The following is a 16101-nucleotide window of genomic DNA, read 5'->3' on the forward strand; positions in this document are numbered from 1 at the left end:
TCTGGCCTCATCGATGTCCACGGCAGAGGCGAAAGCAAGACTGCTTCATTGACATTGCCACGGAGACTGTAACTGTATCGCCACGATCACAATGGCCGACTGTGTCCTGGATCGCGCATGGTCCATTCGAACTCCTCGGCCGAACAGCAGTCGCCTCTTATGAACTGCTCCGATGTTCGAGCTGTGTTCCGATCGATGTCCGAGATGTATGGCGAACCGATGGGCAAGACATATGGCGGAGCTCGGAGCCGGTGTCCAAGATCGTGCTTTGCGAATGAAGCAAAGGTAGCTCAACGATGGATATAAGTATCTGTCCTGTTCGCTGCTCAAAGTGGTCATCAAGCATTCAACTCTGTTGCATTGGGATAAAGCACTCTTTCTCTCACACTCTCCGTCGACCAAAGACCAGCACACCAAACATGCCTTCCCTTCATCAAGTCTTCGCAGCAAGCGCCATCCTTCTGGCACTTCCACTCTCCCAAAACGTCCTCACGAACGCCTATCCAAGTGCCTGGCGCCCTCAGCCGCAAGTCTACAATGAGGATGCGATGCTATCCGTACCTCACGAGGATCCACTGCCTGCATTGCTCCTCTCCCGAGACGTGCCCGCGGTAGTGGTCGACATCAACGAACGAGAAGCCAATCCTGCTCCGAAGCCAGATGCCACCGAGGACAAACGAGCTGCCAGACCTCAGGCCACGGATCCCTCCATCGGCGACAAAGCTGGCCATGGTGGAGGCAAACGTGAAGCCGATCCTGCTCCAAGGCCAGATGCTACCGAGGGCAAACGAGCTGCTGGACCGCAACCCACAGAGGATCCCACGACCGGCGACAAAGCTGGTCATGGTGGAGGCAAACGTGAAGCCGATCCTGCTTCAAGGCCAGATGCTACCGAAGGCAAACGCGCTGCCGGACCGCAACCCACAGAGGATCCCGCGACCGGCGACAAAGCTGGTCATGGTGGAGGCAAACGTGAAGCCGATCCTGCTCCAAGGCCAGATGCTACCGAAGGCAAACGCGCTGCCGGACCGCAACCCACGGAGGATCCCGCGACCGGCGACAAAGCTGGCCATGGTGGAGGCAAACGTGAAGCCGAGCCCTTGCCAGAGTCAGATGCCATCGAGGGCAAACGAGCTGCCGAACCTGAGAGCACGCAGTGAGCAAAGGTACCGGGACAATAGGAGAATGCGCACTGCAGGCAAGGAAGGCCACGAGTTTGACCGAGAAGTTGAGCTTCGTGTAAGCGGCGGATCCGAGTTTGTGCGGAATCGGGTGGAAGCGTTGCTATTTGGAGTTGATACATCGAATGATTTTTTCTTCAATTTCATCGTTGTTTCATGCTTTGCATCTGTCGGTCATGGTTTGAAATCTTACTTCTTTCGTTCGGCATTGATCCGTCGAAGGATGCCACCCACCTGGACCGAAAGTGCAGAGTAAACGCAATCTGTTGTGTCCAACATCTGCGGAAACCATCCTCATAGATCGGGTCGTTCGCTGGCGGTGGGTTGTCAAACATCTTCCTCGTTCGATTGGCCACTGGTTGCTCGAGGATCATGGACGCTGACCACGGATCCGGGGTGCTGGCATGCTCGGATCCTGAGGTGTCCAGGACTCCAGTCCATCAGAATTGATCTCAACCGGTGGTACGATGAGACAAACCGGGGGAGTACTGCTTGGACAGAACATGGAAGAGTCGGCGAAGATGGTTCTATCGACCTGAACCATGCGCGCAGAACAACCTGGGATTGTGCATCTCACATGACAATTGGCGCTGACAAGGAGTTCATGGACCAGAAGGAAGCAACTCGGCGCCTGCTGCACGCAAGTTTGACCCCGACGTCTCCGCCGCGAGCGCTTCGCCCATACAAAGTAGACTGAATGTGTCAGACCGACGATGACCAAAGTTGTCAACGAAAGCTGTCGAGTACTGCATGCAAGCAAACAGAACGGTTCGCGACATCCTTGGTCTCGTGGCGATAGCGTGGTCCAGCATTTCAACATGGATGTTTCCTTGCTAGCAGGGTCACGAGACCGGAGAGTCATTCCATCCGAGACGGACCGATGTTATTACGAGTCTACAGCACCTTCGCACATCGGAGTGCTCGGCGCTGCTTCGTACATCGGAGGGCTCCAAGGTTAATGACCTGATTACAAGGAGGTAGGCCAATCTAATCCTAGACATGTTCCCGGAGCCTGTTAGTGCCCACCAACGGTGATCCCTCCGAAGTGCGAAGGTGCTGTAGAGCCGTACACCATGGGCATCTTGGATGTGACGTGGTTTGAATGGGTCACCATCGCACTGGTGAGGTGATTGTATCTGCAATTAACCCAATTAGGGTGCGCATGCTCCGTCAGGAAATACCACTCTCGATCTCGTCCGCTACGCCGCGCAGCATGTTGAGCTGGCCACAAGGGCAGCGGGCTCGTGAGCAATTTGCATCTTGATCAGCCTACCAGGGACTTTCCATCGAGACCTGATGATGGTGTTTCCTCGGAGAAGCTTTCCCCTGCCGTCCTCCTTGTCTCCTTCTCCAGGATCTGTCCAAGAACCCCTGCGAATGGACCATGTGTTCTGACAGAGAATAAGGGAGCTAATCTTCGATCTGATCGCGCCGCGAGGCGCGGGCTCCGGAGCACCTCGTGTCGTGTCATCTTGAAGAAAGCGACGGAGCTGGGGAGGGAACGCGTGGTAACGAGGGAAGCAACGAGACGCGAAGTGTGGTTGAAATCATGGACGGGATCCTCCATTTTTTGCAGCTGAGTAAGCTATTCTACCACCTCCTAGGCACCTCACCTCACTCAACTTCTTCAAATTCCATCGACACATCAATGTCACATGCGATCAGAAACTATTCGAGAATGTTTGGCGAACGTCGACTAATACAGACCGCGGACAGCACACCTTTGCTTACCTATACACGCAGTTGGCGCAATTGGAACGGACACCGTTTTCGAATATAACCTTCACATGGGTTCAGTAGCCCTCGCACGAGCTAATGAGTCAACTGTGCCTCAAATCCCGGAGACCGCAAAGGCGTCAGCCGCATCATGACAATAATAGACAGCGATGGAGAAGAAACTTTGAGCTCCTCTTCTTGCTTTTCCCGCTTGCCAGGACCTGCTCGTTTGAGTTTCGTCACGAGCTGTCCGGACTCCGGAGCCTGATGCTGGGAGACCACACGAGCCGGTACTTGCAGCACAACTCTCTGAGTGTTGATCCTGGCAGTGGAGATCTCTGCGTGGCGAGCGGCAAAAGCTGATAGCAATCCAATAGCATGACACTCGAGCGTCAGAGCTAATCCCTCTCAATCAAGGAGGAGCCGGTCGTTGGACTGAGGATACCCAATGGCTGCGTTGACCATGAGCTTCAATTCGGTGCTCGCAGCGGGACTAGCTGCGTCTATCTGCATACAACATGTGGTATAGCGAATGGCATTGCCGAGCGCTCAACACTTCGAGAAACAAGCCTAGCCTGCAGAGGGACAAAGATGCTGGACCGAAAACCCTGTATCAACTCGGTACCAGGCCACTGCCATGGATGCGGACCTGGTGCTTGCTTATTGAGCCCATCGAGATGGGCCCTTCGGCGCCACAACTACCGATGCCACCGAGACGTGTAAAAATACACCAGCCAAGTATTTAAGATGCAGACCTTCGCGCAGAATGGGTAAGCTTTCAAAAGACCTTTCAACGGAGTTCCCACCTTCTTCAAGCCTGCTCTTCGTCATCAAAGCGTTTTCTGCAGTCGTCCTTCCGCAATACATTTGCAGCAATGCCGTCTCTCAACCAGCTCCTTGCCGCGAGTGCAATCCTTCTGGCGCTCCCAGTCTCCAACATCCTCACCAACGCCTATCCGAATGACCTCTTGCAGCAACGGGAAGCCGATGTGCTTCCGCGTGGAGTCCAGCCTGTACTTTTAGGACGTGATGCAACACCTCAGCATAAGCCTTACTCGGACGAGAAACGGGACGCGGCGCCCAATCCGGCATCCCCAACCCGTGAGCAGAACGAGAAACGAAATGCAGCACCCCAGCATACACTGTACCCCGAATATTTTGGGGAACAACACATCGACGTCAAGCGTGATGCCGCGCCAGCGCCCACTCAAGCACCCGATCTTCTTGCGGCCCGCTCTGAGGAAGAGTGTACACCAGACGACCCCTGTGATGGGGCTACAAGGGGTCCTCGTTCCGGCCGCGGTCATCGCCACAAGCAATCAGATGGAGGAGGAGGGGGAAGTACGTATACGTATCATGAAGACCCACCCCGGACGGCCGCCAAGAACCAAGGTCGCGACGATGGACGCGACCCTCCCAACAAAAGACGAGCCGCTGCTGCCCAGGCTTCGCCCACGGGTCCACCTCCACGGCCCCTCCGGAAAGCGAAACGTAATGACGGCAGAACTCCTAATGATAGGGATGCTTAGTGCGATAAACATCAAACATCCAGTGCGAGTGTACACGCGGTCCCGCAGCTCGATTGTAGCATGATGCTACGTCTGAGCTGGATGTGTAGACGCCGCCGTGATCAAAGATACGAACCGGCCGAAACGCTCTTCTATCCACGCAGCTCTTTGGACATGGGCGTACGACGGGAACAACGGCGTGCAGACTTGCGGTGAAGGGAGAGATGAGATGGACAGGGCGGCAGGTCGAACGAGTCCGCCGTGCGACTGAACAGCGTCGTCGGCTGAGAGGGCGCTGTCAGATATGCAGAGTTCTTTTTGACCCCCTTTCATGCGGTGGGGCAGGACAGTACCGATCGACTCTCTGTTGCTCGTACGGGTTGTATTGATTCAGAGCGCGGCGAACATTTCACATATAATGATGACCAGGCTTTCGGAGTTTCTCAACGAATCAAACATGTTCGATGCTCGATGCTCAACTCCCACAAATTAGACGTTGGCTCCAGTCTTGTATTGCTCTGCTTGCCTGGATACGAAGTCTCATCTTAGCCGCCAGCTCATTGCGACCAGTGCAATGCTCACGAATTGTGTGGGACGAAATGCAAGTCGTGCAGATACCCCTCGTATGAATCATGCTAGCTAGCTGAATGAGATAATGCTGGACAACAGTGCGTAGTGCAAATGCGAAGCAAACAGAAAACATAATGATCCGACCCGACGCCTTCGTGGACTCGTAGCACGACCAAAGAAGCGAGACAACCTCTCGCTTCGTAAGCGTTCTTCTTGCATCATCCTCGCCTGATACCTCATTGTCCTTCGTCAGGGAGCTCCCTTTACTTCCCCGCCAACCAACCAAACTTACTCAATCTGATCCTCGCCGCCAATCCGACCACGAGCACCACGCTCGCCACGGCGATGGCCCAAAGCTGAATGCCCAGTACATTCACGTTGAAATCCGTGGTCGTCGCCGCTCCAATCGCAAAGATCATCAAAACGGTCGTCACATACCCGCCCACACGGTGATACTTGTACAGACCCTTCGCCTTCTCCTCGCCACCCAGCAGTCCCGGTGCGTAAAAGCTAAGCGCTCCAGCCAACACCTGGATCAAGATCAGAATGTATGTCACCAAGCCCAGTATCGCATGCGTGGAAACGAAGTGCGTCCCGTTGTGCGAGAATTTGTTGTACTCGATGACCACCAGCCCGGCTACAGCGGCGAGGAATGCGGTGCCGTTGAGTGCGGAGTGGACGTATGTTCCTTGCTTCTTCTGCTTGCGGGTGTGGGTAGGTTGGAGGATGAGGATCGCTTGGATGAGGAAGAGGAAGGCGGCGGAGTTGAGAAGGGGGTGGGCGGAGAAGAGACTGAGGTCGATACTGAAGACGGCGCCCCAGATTATGGCGGCGATCTGGGAGGGCGTTGTGGTCAGCTGAGGGAAATATGGATGGGTTGGATGGAAAACAGTACTCACGACCCATACTCCTGCTTGGACCATTACGCCTGTACCTGTGGGGTTGTCAGTCTTTGAGTCCACCTCGCTGCTGTCATGCCCCCCGAAAGATGGTACTCACCCAGTACGAAGTTGTGGTATAGTGGTTTACCTTCTACCTGGCTCGCATCGCCTCGTGCTCCGAGCAAAGGCTCCTCTTCGCTGGTGCCAGGCACACGCTGCTGTTGTTCCGTAGAAGCCATCTTGTTCGACTGTTGCGTTGTAGACCTCCTATCAACTCGATTCTGTTCCCGATCCAAAGCCAACTTTCGTACTCTTTCTCTGGCCTCTCGGGAGCTCGCGAAGGACTACAAGCTGTTGCGGAAGTCGATGGGCTTTGTGTTGAAGATATGTCCAGATAGAAAGGACGAGTCCCGGAAGCGATATGGCAGGGAGCGGTGAGGTATGGAAAGAAGCGGATATATATATGGATCCTACAGGTGTTTACGTCTTACAAATTCCCCGGATCAATCACATCATGATGCTATGAAGCATGTGAAGCTCAGGCTGCCCTTGTCGAGCTGACACGGCGAAAATGGAGGCGAAACATTGGTCGATCGTGAACGGTTCGGGCCGCGCGGGATTTCCGCGATCGTTGCTCGACAACAACAAGAGAGAGAGAGCAAAGTCTTGAACGCGACTGGCACACTCAGCGCGACATATCGACAACGGAAACTTGCATACCACCCCGAATTCAGTTGCGCCTTGGATCTGTCTTTTCAGACAGTTGATCTGGCAGCAGAGGAGGTCAAAGTGTACGGCTTAAGAATTCGGAATCGGTATCGGAGTGCGATAGCACCAGGAGATCGGTATCGCAAGGCGACGGCATTGAAGAGTCGGTCTCGCTCGCATCGACCACGATGCCACGTCTGAACCACAAGAAAACCCGCGATGGGTGTCGCCGGTAAGCACTTCCCACGATGACCCAGGTATAGAGATGTGTCCATGAGCTGACAAAGTCCACAGATGCAAGGCGAGAAAGGTCAAGGTACGACATTCAACTCCCTCTGTCGAGGATCAGCAGGACACACTTTCTGACGGCCATCTCTTCCATCATACAGTGCGATGAAGGTAAACCTAGGTGCTCTGCCTGCGCGCGCCACAATGTGCCCTGCGAATACCTCCCGCCCGCGCCGCGAGCGCGATCTGATGCTCCTGCTCCATCGAGACCTGCCATGGACCCGGCCATGTCGAGTCTGCCCAGTGTTGACTTCGACAAGCTTAACAACCTCTATCCGCAACTGGAGCTCCGCCTGATGCACCAGTGGACCGCACATACATCACAGGTAAGTCAGCCATTCCCTGCTAGCATGACGAGGTGAGAATTATGCTTAACCAAGTTCCACTCGCAGAGTTTCTCCCTGTCCGTTGACTTTTGGAGATATGAGGCGCCCTTACTCGCAATGAACCACCGCGTCCTGTTAGACGCCATGTTCGGGTTGGCTGCACTGCAATCGTCAAGGCAAGATCCCACAACATATCGAAGAACGGCCAACGGCGACACTACGCGTGATTCTCACCAAGATCCGACGACTAATGCGAGACTGGGCTACGAGAGTAACATGGACCCTGTGAACCGCGATACGCTCCTTGACGCGCGAATGTATTGGCATCGTGCTATGTCGGAACACCAGACCGTCCTTTCTGCACAGTTCAAAGAGAACAGCGATGCTGCGTATCTCGGATCGGTCCTAATGACGCTACATGCTCTTTTTGTTCTCAGCGAGATGCAACATGATCCGGCTTTGCAAACTCAAGATGTCGCCACTTGGCTGCGTCTCTCGGAGGAGACTAACTACCTCAATGATCTACGCATGCAAGCCGCTGGAGGCGAAGCTCTGGATCTTGCCGGCATTCAATTTGGCAGAAGCGCTCTCACAGAAGGAGATCAGCTATTCCAGCAAGACCAGGGCCAGCCGTTTGCGTCGCTCCTGACATTCGCCGAAGACTACGAAGCCATGACGCCGACGGACCGATCTGCCTACCAACAGGCGGTGGCATACATTTCTTTGGTATACAATGGGATCAACGATGCTTCAATGCATCCGCTCGAAGCATGCTATCGCCTCGCAGCGATGCCATCTCGTCTGCCCAAACGGTTCACCGAACAAATCGAGATGCGGACGCCAAGGGCCATGGTGATCCTAGCTCACGCCTTTGCTCTCATGCGACTTGTCTCTGAAGACGTTCTCTGGCTCCGGGGCATCGCTGAGGTACAAGTGCCATCGATACAACAACAAATTCCTGCAGCCTGGAACGAAATGATGAAGTGGCCAATCTCAATTGCTCAAGGAGCTCTGACGAGGGAGAACCATCAATCCACTGGCAGTGATGTCTTGGTGGTATGAGCGATCTATGCCAACGATTCGATGTCACATTGCGCTGCCACTACTGCTTCTCGGGAAATCTCGATAAAAGCAGGCGAAGGAATGGCTGTTCTCTATGCATGATGGAACGCCATGAATGAGGAGGCTTCCGCTCGACCGAGACATCGACATTTCCTTTTCGAGGACACTTTTGGAGCAACCTCGCAACAACACCACATCCATACCGGCCCATGGCGTCTACCAAGAGAGACCAATCTAGCATTCGCAAGGTCCTCGTCCTTGGCGTAAGACGACCCTTGATCTTGTTTTGCGTACAAAGCTGACCGCACGTTTAGGACAATCGCCTGTCCACAAGCATAGTCACCGCTCTTACATCTTCCGATCTCGAAGTACACCTCGCAACGCATACTCAATCGCTCACCGAATCGACATCTACCCTCACCGTCCACAAGACCGATTCGACGTCATCCGCTTTGACCTCCCTCTTCCAGACCATCCAACCAGAAATCCTCTTCAGTACACAATCAGCCGGCTCCTACGATCATCAGAAATCTCTCATCGACGCCGCCATCGCTACAAGTATACCTCGATTCGTCGCTGCAGAGTGGAGCCATGATAGCAGCAACGAAGTTATTCAGGACCTGCTGCCGCCCTACAAAGAAAGAGCAAGAGTTGTAACATACCTACGCGAGCAAGCACAAATTGGCAAGATCGAGTGGACTGCCGTCGCAACGGGCTGCGACTTGGAACGAGCGCTTGTCTCGAGCAATCTAGGCTTCGACGTCAAGTGGCAGAGCGCAACGATTCATGGAACTGGAGCGGAGATGTTCGCTGCGAGCTCAAGTGCTTGGCCGGGCACAGTCGCCATTGCAATGATTCAACAGTGGAGTGAAATCAAGAACCAATATCTATATGTGCCGGGAATGCTCACGAATGCGAATGAGATTCTCGACAAGTTCCAGTCCTCCACTGGAGAAGACGGCGGAATGAGACAGAAGTGGGAATCAGACCATGTGGATGTCAAAGAGTCGAGGAGGGAGGCGCAGTCGAGAATGGAACGTGGCTTTCCTGACGCTGCGATGTTCTTGATGGAAAGGGCGGTCCTCTTTGATGAAGACGTGGGCGCTGTGAAGCAGTTTCAGAACAACGATGGCAAGCAGAGATTGGGATTGCAGGCTGAGATGTTGGACATTTTGGTCAGGAACGTGGTGCATGAGGTCAAGCATCACGGAAATGGAGGCTGTGGCTGCGATTAGGGTGCAGCGTCAATACCCACAGTACAAGGACCTCGATCCGACTCACGTGTACGATGTCACAACATCCAGAACTCGGTTGTCTGCATTTCTCGAGCAGAGTGCCGCAGTCTGATGCAGACCATCCTTGGGCTAAGACGACCAGCACCGTCGTCCGAGCAAAGGAGCCCAGATACGTGCTATTTCTTGTGCACTGTCATTGTGGCAGAGATAGGGCTGTGATGGAAGGTAAAGCACGAACCGGCGTGCACGCCGCCCGGATCCGACAACTTCAGGAGAGACTCACAGCACAAATGTGCAACGGCAAGGACGACTTCACCACGGTTCAACCTTTTCACCAAGAGCCCAGAAGTCGAAGTCCTTCGCCTCCGCACTGCAACCTCCAGACCCATCGAGGTGGATTTCTCCCCACAGCTTTGATGCATAAAGCTGAGGATCGCTCGCTCAACGCGCAGTAGGTCCCCTCAATGCCGCTTTGTGCTCCGGCTTAGTGCTTTCCCGTTTCCGTTCTTGCTCGCAAGCCGGCAATGTACCGGCGCTTGTAGGATGATTCTTTCCACTGGCCTCGCAGGTTTTTTTTCCTTCTCCTGGAAGCTTACGACGCATTTGCCCAGAAATGCTAGATTGGTGTCCATTGTCGCGCTACGCCCGGCTCGCGGTTGTTCAGGGTCTGATCGCTTCCTGATCCCAGCCCCAGTCGACTGGGATATGGCTTGGCGAACCGGCATATGCATCCTTGACCTGCTTCGTGAATGAAATGCCGAGACAAGTCTGGCTACTTTGCTGGACGTCGTGCCTTCATTGTCGTCAGGGCCCTAGATCAACAGAGAGTGTTGCAGAGAAGATGGTCTCGGCAAATTTCGAGGGTCTGGATACTGGCGAGAGGCAGAGGAACTTCAAGGGTTTGCCCGTCTCAAAGCGTGCTCGTGCACAACTGTATCCACATTCTTGGCCGGTAAGAAGTGCGGCCAAGCGGAGGGGAGGACCGGAGCACTTCTCGTTGTCACGCGAAGTGCGCTCTGGACCTTGGCTGATTCATGAACAAGAACTCACGACACAGCTAAGAGCGGCAGAGCTACCACAACAAGCAGGCCGATCAGGAACGAGAGCGCCAAATCGCTCGTAGTGGGTACGGCCGCGACGTCCAAGTAATGCGACTTACTGTTCCAAGACAGCGGATGTTCTTCGACTCGTCTAGCGCACTCAGGGTGAATCGCCTGTCCAGCTCCGCGGACGCAGTAGTCAACGGCATTGTCCCGCAGAGACTGCACGAGCATCGAAGACTTGACGTCGCTCGCTTGACTCTCTGACAGGATCGCGGGTTTCACTGAGTTATTCGATGTGGATACGACTCCTTTCTCCGACATGTTTTCGCCGCAGGTGGACAAGCGCACTGCGGCACGTTGGCATAGCGGAGACGGTAGTGGGTATCTCTCTCGCTTGGAAGAGGGCTGTGTCGGAGCCGTTGAGATGCGAAATGCCATTTTCACGGAGAGAGTAAGTTGGGACCGGGGTTGGTGGCCTCTGAGGTATTGTGGGCCTCGGTGGGAGTCGAGTATAAGAGGATCGCCGACGAAGGATTGAGATGGTTTGCTTTACACTCCAAGACAATCGACTGAGCACCATCATATCGACTACCTTCTGTCCTTCTCGAGCAATTCAGATCCGCGATCTTGCTATCAGCATGGGCTTGGCATTCATCTTGGGCCTGCTGGCCGTTTCTAGCCTGGTCATTGCTTGCCCTGATCATTTGAGTAAACGATCTGATGAAGTCGTGGAAGGAGCCGAGCGATCGTGGTTGTACGTCTCGGCCAACGACTGGGGTCGTCAGGATTCGGGTAAGTCGTCCCGAATGGGCCATCTTGTTGCTCAAATGCATACTGACCCTTGCGTTCAGAATGGGAGCTCTGTCACATCGGCAAACAACAAAGCCCAGTGGCCATCCTGTCCACCCATAGCCTCGCCGCCAACGCTTCGGTCTCCTGGTCCTACTCAACCATCTCCGGCAACTACTCCAACTGGGGTTACGGTCCGACTTTCACCGTCGATGCAGCCCAGAACCAGTCTGCGACCTTCTCGTTTGAAACCTCTGCAAAGGGTCCAGAGACGGTCTACTTCGCGGGCTGGCACACTCACACTCCGTCCGAACACACCGTCGACGGCGTTCGATCTCAAGCCGAGCTCCATTTCGTGCACGCCAAAGCCGACGGCACGCCTCGCGCAGTCGTGGGCTTCCGCATCCGAGCCGGCGGGAAAGCGAGCAAGTTCATCGAGCAGTTGCCTCCATACCACGGATACATGTCGGCGGACAAGGTCAAGGATGTGGCGATCGATCTGAGCCTTGCCATGGAAGAGATGGGTGGATTCGAACACTTCTGGTCGTATGACGGCAGCTTGACCAGTCCGCCGTGCACCGAGGGGAAGAGATGGTTCCTAGCGAGAGAGGAATTGGAGGTTAGTGATGACCAGATGGTGGACTTGTTGAAAGCGTCGACCTACTCTGCCAGACCGTTGAACGATGTTTGGAGGCATGGGATCGAGGAACTTTGATCAGAGACAGAGCTGAGGAGGAGATGTGTGACGAGCGTGGTATGTTCCAATGCATGACTGCCATGAGCTGGTGTCATGGCGCCGCGCCCGCTCGAACCCTGGTCCTTGGAGCTGGGCTGCATCTACATCGAGGCATGTGAAACCATCTAGCGTTGCTGGCAACGGTCCTCCGGTTGTGGATGCATGGGGTGTACACTGTCAAATATGAGTCGCTCGTGTTCCACGCTCGAATGAACCAATTGACATGCCATCGACCGTGACTATTGACGGTAGCAACAGTGTCTGCAGTGTAGTGAATCTGCCACCCTGCATGTGATTCCGCGTCCCATTTGCGGAGAGAGGGCACTTCATGTTTTGCTCCTTCCTAATCGGGCACATTGCGACAAACATTCAAATGTTGTCACATGCCTCCCTGAACTTCTCACACAGCTCTTGACTTATTCCCGACACCTCAGGTAACGGAATCATGGAGCACACCGATAGGCGACTTCCTTTCAAGTCGCCCACACGGCTTTCTTTGATACCCATGGCCACGTGTCTCGTCTATTACGACAAAGTGCCGTGCGCAGCCCCAGATGCTCAAGCAGATGAAGTGGCAATTCGTGTGAGAGACAGGTCCGGGGCACTGGCGATCAGCAGCCTATAAACGGGAGAACATTTGCACGAGAGTGTAGTCAAAATGTGATGTCGTCGATGAGTCCATTCCAGCTGGTGCCGCACTAGGCCCAGAACAGACAGGATGAGTGGCTTGCTCGGGTACTTAAGTCTGGAGCTCCCACGCCTTCGACACGCGCCTACCAGCAAAATCCGTCCTTCAATTGAGCTTCCTGACAACAAACGCAACAAACGCCATCTATCAACACCACAACGCACCGAAAATACACACAAGGATCCCATTCACTCGCAAGCCACTCCACGCCTATTATCCCATCTCTGCCACCGAGCCCCACTACGACCGCATCAAAGTGACGTCGGCACGCGACTTCCTCAACTTCTTCAATCGATAATAACTTACCAGTTTTCATCGTATTGTGATGCATGAGTAGTTTCGCCGTCGTGATCAATGTCTCCGCCTAGCAGACATATCATGTGAATCGCTACACAATTCCCTCCATCCCTTCGCCTTCACCGCACAACACCTTTCCAATGCGCCTGTGGACCCCCGAAAGCCTCCTGTATCCGGTCACGGTCACGAAACTTCTCCGCAAACCCGGCGATGAAATCGAAATCAACGCGCCGCTCTTTGTCTACGAGTACAAGAGCACGCAGCTGGAATACAACGAGGACAATCGCGAGGATGAGCGCGAGTACATACCTGTGACGCGCACGTGGCCGGCGAACTTCGAGAGTGAGCTGGAGGGCAAGATTGAAACGCTCGATGTGCGCGTTGGACAAGTCATTGCGAAGCGGACGGCAGTCGCGCAGATTGAAGAGGCATGCACCCATGAGTCGCAGTTTGGAGGCATGTGCATCGAATGCGGGAAGGATATGAGCCAGCGGACGACGTACAACCAAACAGTAGCGGGCACGTCGCGGGCGACGATCAACACCGTGCATGGAAGGACGGAATTGTTGATCTCGGAGAATGAGGCTGCAAAGATTGACGAGGAGCGGAGAAAGAGACTCTTGGATAGCAGGAAGTTGAGCTTGGTGGTGGATCTTGATCAGACCATCATCCAGGCCAACGTGGAGCCCACCATCGGCGAGTGGAAGAACGATCCCACAAATCCCAACTGGAAAGCACTGCAGGACGTTTGCCAGTTCCAGTTGGCGGACGATGGGAGGACGTGGTACTATGTGAAGCTACGGCCTGGCTTGAAGGACTTCCTCAGAGACATGTCGGAATTATACGAGCTGCATATCTACACCATGGGAACAAGAGCATATGCTGACAACATTGCTAAAATCGTGGATCCGGACAGGAAGGTCTTTGGAGATCGCATATTGTCAAGAGATGAGAACGGCAGTATGACGGTGAAGAATCTGAAGAGGCTGTTCCATGCCGATACGCGCATGGTCGTTATCATCGACGATCGCGCTGATGTCTGGCATTGGACGCCGAATTTGATCAAGGTCAACGCCTTCGAGTTCTTCCCTGGAGTCGGTGACATTAACGGCATGTTCTTGCCCAAAAGACAGGAGTTGGAGAAGTCGGCACCCATGGAACGCGTGCCATCGAAGAGGCCCGCCGATAATGCGACGACGGATCCCACAGCCCAGGCCAACGGCGAAGTCTCAGCCATCGACCAAATGGTATCTATGGCAGGAAAGCAGGACGCGAAGAGTGTGAAAGAGAAGTCGGAAGCACAAGAACAGGCTATTGCCGCACAAGTCGAAGATCGGCCACTGCTACAGAAGCAGAAGATTCTGGACGAGCTCGAGAACGAAGCTAAGGCGTCTCCCGCCGCTGAGGCAGCTGCTGAATTATTGGCGGAGAACGGTGAGATCAAGAAGCAAGCACTGACCGAAACACCAAACGTTCACAAGTACCGATCAAACCTTCTTCAAGACGACGATGAAGAATTGTTCTATCTGGAGAAACATCTTCGCGGGATTCATACGGCTTACTACGACGAATTCGACTCGACTTCCACGGGCACGAAGGGCGGTCGTGTTGCTGAACTGCGCCCAGGACACGCCAAGAAGCGCTCCATCGATGAGGTTCATAGTATTCCCGATGCTGCACCCATCATGCAATCGATGAAGGCCAAGGTCCTCGCGGGCGTGCACATCGTCTTCTCGGGTGTCATCCCTCTTGGCCAAGACCTCAACACAAACGACACAGCCATTTGGGCCAGATCCTTTGGGGCCAAGATCACGGAGAATATCACCAAGAAGACGACACACGTCATCGCGAGTCCAGAACGACGGACGGCCAAAGTTCGCCAAGCTGCAAAGAAGTCTGGCCGCATCGCCATCGTCAGCCAGAACTGGCTGAGCTCGTGTTTCATGCAGTGGGAGAAAGTCGACGAGTCACCCTATCGGATCCACTCTGATGCGCCTGTCAATGGCGCCGCGGGTCTCCCGGAGACATTCGAGGGCAAGGGATACGAATTATCGTCTTCCGATGACGAGGCCGCGCACACCGAGACGGAGGCTGAAGATGAACAGAACGGCGTGCCTAGCCTGTCCCTCGACACCGACACGGACCCCGAGACAGAGGAGCTGAAAAAGTACATGCCGTCCGATCGACAGGACAGTTCGCCCACGGAGCTGGAAGTCCCAGATCAATGGGATGATTTTGACGCCGAGCTGGCCGAGTTCATGGCCAGTGGCACAGAAGACGGGACCGAGACGGAAGATGAGCTCGGGTACGACACCGATGGAGGCGGCAGCGATACGGACAGCGTGCGAAGCGAAGTCGTTGCGCCGCTCGATGCGAGTCAGCGGAAGAGAAAGGCGGAAGACTCGGAGCGAGGGGAGGGCCTGGAGACTTCAAGGCTACAGAAGAGAAAACGGGAGGCATTAGAGAGGACAAGTAGTCTGACAAAGGTTGTCGGCACGACGACCCCAGGGAGTGATCCAGTCGAGCACGAAGATGGCACAGGCAACGAAGCGGCAGAGGAGAGTGAGGGCGATGAAGACTTGGAGGCGATGTTGGCCGCAGAGATGGAGAGGCAGAGTGAGGATGATGGAGATGACGAGGACGACGATGAATCGGCTGAGAAGAAGGGGAACTAGGTACTTCTGGGGCATGCGGCCGCTGGGAATCTCATCTGACGTGAAATGCAACACATAGCGAGGAGCTGGCTCAGGTTCGATAGCATGTGAAGGGACGAAGATCATTCTACTTCATCTCTATGTCTTCTGAACCTTTCATGTGAACGCACGTGTCATCTAGTGAACGTGGGAAGCGGGCCAGAGAGGGAAGGTCTTCTCTTTGTCGCCTCATCGTTTGTTCCACCTGTCAATGCTCTCAACACATCAATCAACTCTGCAACAATTCACTTTGCCTAAAGCACCCAGCAATCAATCGATGCACAAAGACGCTTCGCAATCTCACCTGATCTCATACTTCGCCATCAATCCACCTCCTGTTCCCCGCGCCGCTTGCAACAGCTTCGACGCTAAACGCTCCG

The 16101-nt window shown here is 54.4% G+C and overlaps 5 protein-coding genes across 5 annotated transcripts; 4 read left to right on the forward strand and 1 right to left on the reverse strand.

The window, feature by feature from the left end:
• Positions 1 to 419: 419 nt before the first annotated feature.
• MYCGRDRAFT_93958 (uncharacterized protein) lies at positions 420 to 1160 on the forward strand (the record flags this gene model as incomplete). The annotated part of the gene is made up of 1 exon (XM_003851489.1): positions 420 to 1160. One exon carries the CDS (start codon positions 420 to 422, stop codon positions 1158 to 1160), a length of 741 nt encoding a protein of 246 aa, XP_003851537.1.
• Positions 1161 to 5150: 3990 nt separating this feature from the next.
• MYCGRDRAFT_73220 (uncharacterized protein) lies at positions 5151 to 6305 on the reverse strand (the record flags this gene model as incomplete). Its single annotated transcript, XM_003851762.1, has 3 exons — positions 5151 to 5811; positions 5875 to 5909; positions 5975 to 6305. 3 exons carry the CDS (start codon positions 6093 to 6095, stop codon positions 5239 to 5241), a joined length of 729 nt encoding a protein of 242 aa, XP_003851810.1.
• A 2417-nt stretch (positions 6306 to 8722) lies between these two features.
• MYCGRDRAFT_43916 (uncharacterized protein) lies at positions 8723 to 9475 on the forward strand (the record flags this gene model as incomplete). The annotated part of the gene is made up of 1 exon (XM_003851490.1): positions 8723 to 9475. A coding segment is annotated over one exon (753 nt), but the record flags the coding sequence as incomplete, so codon positions are not given.
• A 1786-nt stretch (positions 9476 to 11261) lies between these two features.
• Positions 11262 to 12010, forward strand: MYCGRDRAFT_17474 (uncharacterized protein; the record flags this gene model as incomplete). Its single annotated transcript, XM_003851491.1, has 2 exons — positions 11262 to 11310; positions 11370 to 12010. Coding segments are annotated over 2 exons (690 nt in total), but the record flags the coding sequence as incomplete, so codon positions are not given.
• Positions 12011 to 13168: 1158 nt separating this feature from the next.
• On the forward strand, positions 13169 to 15703 carry MYCGRDRAFT_44229 (uncharacterized protein; the record flags this gene model as incomplete). The annotated part of the gene is made up of 2 exons (XM_003851492.1): positions 13169 to 15370; positions 15437 to 15703. 2 exons carry the CDS (start codon positions 13169 to 13171, stop codon positions 15701 to 15703), a joined length of 2469 nt encoding a protein of 822 aa, XP_003851540.1.
• Positions 15704 to 16101: the final 398 nt, after the last annotated feature.

This window comes from Zymoseptoria tritici, chromosome 6 (genome assembly GCF_000219625.1).
Source record: "Zymoseptoria tritici IPO323 chromosome 6, whole genome shotgun sequence".
Taxonomy (NCBI): domain Eukaryota; kingdom Fungi; phylum Ascomycota; class Dothideomycetes; order Mycosphaerellales; family Mycosphaerellaceae; genus Zymoseptoria; species Zymoseptoria tritici.